Source organism: Alosa alosa, chromosome 8, assembly GCF_017589495.1.
Source record: "Alosa alosa isolate M-15738 ecotype Scorff River chromosome 8, AALO_Geno_1.1, whole genome shotgun sequence".
NCBI lineage: Eukaryota > Metazoa > Chordata > Actinopteri > Clupeiformes > Clupeidae > Alosa > Alosa alosa.
Genome location: NC_063196.1, coordinates 36,293,044 through 36,300,543, shown reverse-complemented (window position 1 = coordinate 36,300,543; position 7,500 = coordinate 36,293,044). Strand labels below are relative to the sequence as shown.

The following is a 7,500-nucleotide window of genomic DNA, read 5'->3' as shown; positions in this document are numbered from 1 at the left end:
GACACCATCATCACTACTGTCACTGGCACCTCCAGCTATGTTGGGCAGAGGGTCGAAATAAGCATGGTATGCTTAGTGGACACTGTTGAAAAAGACGCGCACCTCCATTCACAGACGCCTCGTGACTATCAGTCAATAGACGATCGATCATATTCTCCAAAAGGCAGATATTCTCCTTCAGAATCAGAATCGGTGAATAACAGACCCAAGACTTCATCACACGCGTGAATTTTTTTCAACATTTGGTGTATTTCTGCTTCAATTTGTGCAAAACTAAGGCCCGTGATCGCCTCCGTGTTATGGAGGAAATGCACGCCTTCTTCGTGTGTTTCTTCGTGTTTTCGAGCTTCCTGAAAACTTTGAAAAAAAGTTGAGCTTGAATCGAAGCTCTGGGTGTCTGCCAACTAGTGGTCAAGAGTACAAATGAGATTTTACACTGTACTCGCGCCTATCGCCTGTTTTATTCAGTAATGACGCTTGTCGCAATATTGCGACATGGGCGGTTAGAGGGTTAATATGGGTCGGTTTTATTGTTACTTGGTTTCCTTTTGACTGTAAATAAAGGAACCTTAAAAGTCTCTCTCTCTCTCTCTCTCTCTCTCCCCCCCCCCCCCCCTCTCTCTCAGCTGATGTGAACAGGGCCGGCCTGCAGAGGATCCACTGGGTTGCTAATGTCCGCACAGCACTCAACTTCCTGGAGGGCAGACGGGTAAGCAGACTCCCATGATGCTTTGCTCAGGTGCAGTGCTCCAGGCCAGAGCTGCAGACATGACCTCTGTATGACCTCTGTAGACCTCTACTGACCCCTGCTGACCTCTGTATGACCCCTACTGACCCCTGCTGACCTCTGTATGACCCCTACTGACTCCTCCCTCTCCGCCGCTATTCCCCACCAGACCTCCACTGGCACAGAAGCAGCACAACTCTCCAGACACACACACACACACACACACAGACAGACAGACACACAGACACACAGACAGATAGGCAGAGAGGGTCCCCCTCCAGTCGGCTGTGTCTGTCTGCTTAGGTCTGTTCTGGAGTGTGTGTGTGTGTGTGTGTCTGTCTGCTTAGGTCTGGTCTGGAGTGAGTGTGTGTGTGTCTGTCTGTCCGTCTGCATGTCTGGTCTGGTCTGGAGTGTGTGTTTGTGTGTGTGGCTGTGTCTGTCTGCTTAGGTCATTAATTCTCAGGCATCTGTGTGCGAGGCGGCTGGTAAGTCTGATAAGAATATATACTCTTGGTCTCTGCATTTATCCCAATCTGTGAATTAGTGAAACACACTCAGCACACAGTGAACACACAGTGAGGTGAAGCACACACTAATCCCGATGCAGTGAGCTGCCTGCAACAACAGCGGCGCTCGGGGAGCAGTGAGGGGTTAGGTGCCTTGCTCAAGGTCACTTCAGCCGTGCCTACTGGTCGGGGTTCGATCCTGCAATCCTCCGGTTACAAGTCTGAAGCGCTAACCAGTAGGCCACGGCTGCCCCTAAGTAGAGGAGGGAAAAGTTTGGTAAGTGTGTATTAGGTGTGTGAGGTTGTGAGGAGATATTCTTGGAAGAGTTGTGTCTTGAGTGTTTTGAAGATAGAGAGGGATGTCCCTGCTCTGATAGGACTTGGCAGATCGTACCACCATCATCTCTTCTACTTGGATTCTAAATGTATTGGGACGACACAACCCCAGAGTTGCTAGGTTACGGGGACGCTGGCGAGACACGCCGCTCCGTCTGGCATCATGTTTTTGTTTGTTTTTATGTAATGTTCTGTTATTTTTTTTCTATTATTATTTATTGGTCAAGTTAAATGTTTTCACCTTTTATTTACGTTACTTTCGATAGTTGTTGTGTTATTCTTGGTCCTTTTTTCTGGCTGATAACTAACGGTAACGTTAGTTTCTATTCGACTGGGCTGATGAGCCTTGACTAGCCGTCCCTCCTCCATCTGACGCTGCACATCCTCTGTCTGGACTCGTCTGGACGGAGAGATTGCTCAGGGCAATGGGCCTACTCTGCGAGAGATCTGCAGCTGCCATGACCACCGAGCTGCGGCTGACCTGCGAGCTGCAATAACGTTGCAGTATATATAACGTATAGCCTCTGGCGCACATCCTCTGTCTGGACTCGTCTGGACGGAGAGATTGCTCAGGGCAATGGGCCTACTCTGCGAGAGATCTGCAGCTGCCATGACCACCGAGCTGCGGCTGACCTGCGAGCTGCAATAACGTTGCAGTATATATAACGTATAGCCTCTGACGCTGCACATCCTCTGTCTGGACTCGTCTGGACGGAGAGATTGCTCAGGGCAATGGGCCTACTCTGCGAGAGATCTGCAGCTGCCACGAGATGCTTGGGCTTTTTCAGCCGGTTGGAAATTGGACTAATTTTAACATGATTATTATTATTTTATTTATTTATTTTCAATTTGCTGTGTTGTCTGTCTTGTATGTCTTAGTGTCACGGGAACGCTGGCGACTACGCCGCTCCGTCCGGCATCTTTTGTGTTTGTTATTTTTTAAATGTTTTTGTCATCTGGTGTCAACGCTGGTGACTACGCCGCTCCGTCTGGCATTTTTTGTCTTATTGTCTTTTGTTTTTTGTCAATGTCTTGTATGTGGAGCGCTTTGGGTTGCACTTTGTGCATGTTAAATGCACTATACTAAATAAAACTGACTTGACTTGACTAAAACCCTAGTGTGTGTGTGAGTGTGAGTGTGTGTGTGTGTGTGTGTGTGTGTGTGTGTGTACACAACCCCATCCCCCACCCTCCCTCTGTCACCTGCAGTGGATCTGTCTAACCCTGTTACCCTGTCTCTATGTTTCTATGTATGTCTGTCTCTCTCACTCTCTCTATGTCTGTCTGTCTGTCTCTCTCTATGTCTGTGGACCCACCAGTCTGTCTACAGAGGATCCCCGGTTAGTAGTGTAAACCACACATATAACATCACATTAAACACCACACATATAACATCACATTAAACACCACACATACAACAGCACATTAAACACCACACACATAACAGCACATTAAACACCACACATATAACATCACATTAAACACCACATATACCACACACATATAACAGCACATTAAACACCACACATATAACAGCACATTAAACACCACACATATAACATCACATTAAACACCACACATATAACAGCACATTAAACACCACACATACACCACACACATAACAGCACATTAAACACCACACATATAACAGCACATTAAACACCACACACATAACAGCACATTAAACACCACACATATAACATCACATTAAACACTACACATATACCACACATATAACAGCACATTAAACACCACACATATAACATCACATTAAACACCACACACATACCACACATATAACAGCACATTAAACACCACACATATAACCTCATGCTGTATGCCACATTAAACACCACCCATATAACCTCATGCTGTATGCCACATTAAACACCACACATATAACATCACATTAAGCACCACACATATAACAGCACATTAAACACCACACATATAACATCACATTAAACACCACACATATACCACACATATAACATCACATTAAACACCACACATATAACCTCATGCTGTATGCCACATTAAACACCACACATATAACCTCATGCTGTAGGCCACATTAAACACCACACATATAACATCACATTAAACACCACACATATAACCTCATGCTGTAGGCCACATTAAACAGTCTCCAGTAAAGTACAACGCCAAATCAGAAAAAGTTGGGAGGTTGTGTAAAATGTGACTAAAAACAGAATGTAATAATCATACCTGTCAACATTTAGCTTTCCAAAAATGGGAGATTCTTTTCTGTGGGGGGAGGGCTGCAGTCAGTGTTTGTACCGGATCTGTGTTTGCATATTTAATACGTTTCATACACGTGTTTCAACACTGCATTTCGGTCGTGCTTTTACCTTACCGAAAGCCAGAATGTATCCACCAACCTGCCTGCCTGCAGCCTACTTCCAAAACTCCAAAGCTGCTTACTGTCAGATTCGGTTCCGAGGACACAATATGCCAATTGTGTATCAACAACACTCAATAACAGTTTATGTGATGTGTTAATCACTTAAATTGCCAATAATTTGACAACAGCTAGTTCTGGAGTAGGCTATTCAACTAGCCAGCTTTGTTTGCGAGACTCAGGCTGCGCGAGTCGGCACCCTTCCTTGTTTTGGGTTGCCAGGTTTTAGCCTATGACAAAACGGTTGGAATTGAAAGTAAGTGATCGTGTATGTGTAGGGTGTAGTTCATACGCAATCTGGCAACCTAAGAGATGTCAGAATAACAGAAAAAATGAATGGATCAATCATTTTTAAATGAAGTTTGATGGCCATGCAAATTACGGGAGTTTTCCGGAAGAAATAACAAAACGGGAGGGTGCTGGGAGATGACCTTGAAATACGGGAGAACCCGGGAAAAACGGGAGTGTTGACTGGTGTGGTAATAATCTGCAAATCTCGTAAAACTCATATTTAGTTGCAAAAAGGACAAAGACAACATATCAAATGTTGGAAATTAAATATCTGTCTATTTCATGGAAAATATATGTTTATTTTGAATTTGTTACCAGCAAGTTGGGATGGGGGTAACCAAACACTGGAAAAGTGTAATGATAAAGAAAACAAAAGGAGGAATGTTTTGGGTATGAAAAAGAGAATCCCAGAGAAGCAGGGTCCCTTAGAAGTAAAGACCCTTGAATGATTCTTAAATGAATGCCTTCATTTGGAATACTTCCACGATCTGTCGGCACTACCGTTTGTGTGAGCCTTCACTGTTTGCTCACCTGTTCTGCTCCGGGTTGAGCCTTACCTGGCGTTACCTGGCCGATACTGCCTAAGTCTTCATCCACAATGTGGGCCGGTAGGACATACATCTTGTTTGTTTGTGCCTGGCTCTTTCTACTGCCTGTTCACCTGCTAGATAGATAGATAGATAGATAGATAGATACTTTATTGATCCCCAGGGGAAATTCAAGGGCTCAGCAGCAGCATACATACATACAACACAAACACATTCTTTAACAGCAGAAAGAGTAATTAAAGTATATAATATAAAAAACACAACTAAGCAGTAAGGACAGTAGAAGATAAAGAATATGCTAAATATACTAAAATACAAATTATACTAACACTTAATACAATATATAAAAATATACTAAAATACAAATTACAAAAAATACAAATTATACTAACACTTAATCTAAATCAATTCTAAAAACAGTATCTACATAGTGGTGATTAATAAATCAGAGGCTTGCAATGACTGAGGCAGGGACTGAGCCTGTGATTCTCTGTGCATAGTAAGGTATGGTAAGGTGCTCTAAGGTGCTCTGTGTGAATGAGTGTCATGGTGGTAGTGCAATGGTGATAGTGCTCATGGTGATGTAAGTCAACAGTGCAACAATGCAGAAATAACTGCTAGTGACGGGTTTGCTTCAGTACTTTCGGCCACTGACCTGCTCCAGCTGCGCTATCACCTGCCTGGACCTGGACCGGAGGCTCTCCACCTTCACCCGGTCATGGCCTTCCAGCCCCGGCCGAGATACATCCACCGAGGGTCCCTGGCATTTCAACCACAACAGCTCAACAGTAATAAAGTCCATCTGGTCCAGCTCTGGTCAGCCCTTCACATTCCACCAGCCGGGCTGTTGACCACGACTTTGCTGCTTTCCTCACCCATTTATCCTCTCTCTCACCAAACATAATACTTCTGGGAGATTTCAACATCCACATGGACAATATCAATCTGCCTCTCACCAAAGACTTTATTTCCTGTTTAGAGAGTTTTGGTTGTCAGCAACATACCACTTTTCCCACACACCCAAAGGTCATATCCTGGATTTAATCTGCTGCTCTGGTGTCACCCCTCTTGACCTTACAGCTGATGAACTTCCTATAACTGACCACTTTCTCCTCTCATTTACAGTGAAACTCACCCTCTCCATCTCTAAAAACCATGCCTCATTTCTTTTTGGAATATAAATAATATCCACCTTGCCACTCACCTCAAGCATACACGCCTCCTGCCACAGCATTTATTAAAATTACCAATGACCTCCTTATGGCAGCTGATTCTGGACTCCTCATCATCCTCATCCTCCTCGACCTGAGTGCAGCCTTTGATGCCATTTGTCACACCACCCTCCTCAACAGGCTGTCTTCCATTGGCATCACCCACACTCCGTTCAACTGGTTCACATCCTACCTCTCTGGCCCCCACTCAGTTCATTCAACTTAAGTCCCTTAAATCCATCCCTCCTCCGTCACTTCAGGTGTGCCCCCCCATCTTGTCCTGGGCCCCTACTCTTTCATCATCTACCTCCTTCCCTCGGCAATATCTTTTTTGCAAATTCAACATTAATTTCCACTGTTATGCAGATGACACCCAGCTCTACCTCTCCAGCAACCCTTCGGCCCACTCTCCCACCCACCTCCCTTACTGATTGCATCTCTGAAATAAAACCTGGTTCACCCAAAACGTCCTTAAACTAAACAGTAACAAAACCGAGGTCCCGCCATTGGTACTAAGTCCACTCTATCCAAAACAGACAGCTTTTCTCTTTCTATTGATAACTCCTCTGTTTCACCCTCCCCTCAGGTTAAAGAGTCTGGTTGTCATCCTGCGACAGCACACTATCCTTTCAATACCACATCAATAATATCATTTCGGTCTGCTTACTTCCACCTCGTAATATCAATAAACTCCGCCCTCCTAACCCCCCACACTGCTGCCATTCTCTTGTCCACAGTCTCGTCACTTCCCGCCTTGATTACTGCAACTCTCTCCTTTCGCCTCCCCCACAAATCCCTCCATAAACTTCCACTAGTCCAGAATTTAGTTGCCCGTGATCATAACTTCAGACCCCCTCCATTCACCACATCACTCCCGTCCTCCATCAGCTCCACTGGCTCCCGGTTCAGTTCCGATCCAATTTAAAGTCCTCCTGTTTACTTTCAAGGCCATTCACAACCTCGCCCCTCCATATTTGTCTGATCTCCTCCATGTTCCCTCCTCCGCTCTCTAAGATCCTCTTCCTCTTCCACAGCCCGTCTTACCACCATGTGGAGTAGAGCATTCCCACCTGTCTGTCCCCACCGCCCTGTCTTACCACCATGTGGAGCAGAGCATTCCCACCTGTCTGTCCCCAATCGCCTGCCTCTTGCCACCATGTGGAGTAGAGCATTCACACCTGTCTGTCCCCCCCACCACCAGCCTTACCACCATGTGGAGCAGAGCATTCCACCTGTCTGTCCCCCACCACCCGTCTTACCACCATGTGGGAGCAGAGCATTCCCACCTGTCTGTCCCCCCACCGCCCGTCTTACCACCATGTGGAGCATTCAGTCCTCTGCTCTGCTCCCGTCTCTGGAATTCACTACCACCCCAACTTAGAAACATTGATTCATTCCCCATTTCAAATCACAACTCAAAACACATCTTTTAAAACTGCTTATTCCATATGATGTTATT

At 45.3% G+C, this 7,500-nt stretch overlaps 1 protein-coding gene across 1 annotated transcript in view; it reads left to right on the top strand.

Moving 5' to 3' along the window:
* syne1a (spectrin repeat containing, nuclear envelope 1a) overlaps nt 1-7,500 on the top strand; it is a 302,008-nt gene that overhangs the window by 9,981 nt on the left and 284,527 nt on the right. The window contains 2 exon segments of the mRNA XM_048249742.1: nt 627-709; nt 2,889-2,909. Of these exon segments, the coding sequence (XP_048105699.1) occupies nt 627-709; nt 2,889-2,909 (104 nt within the window).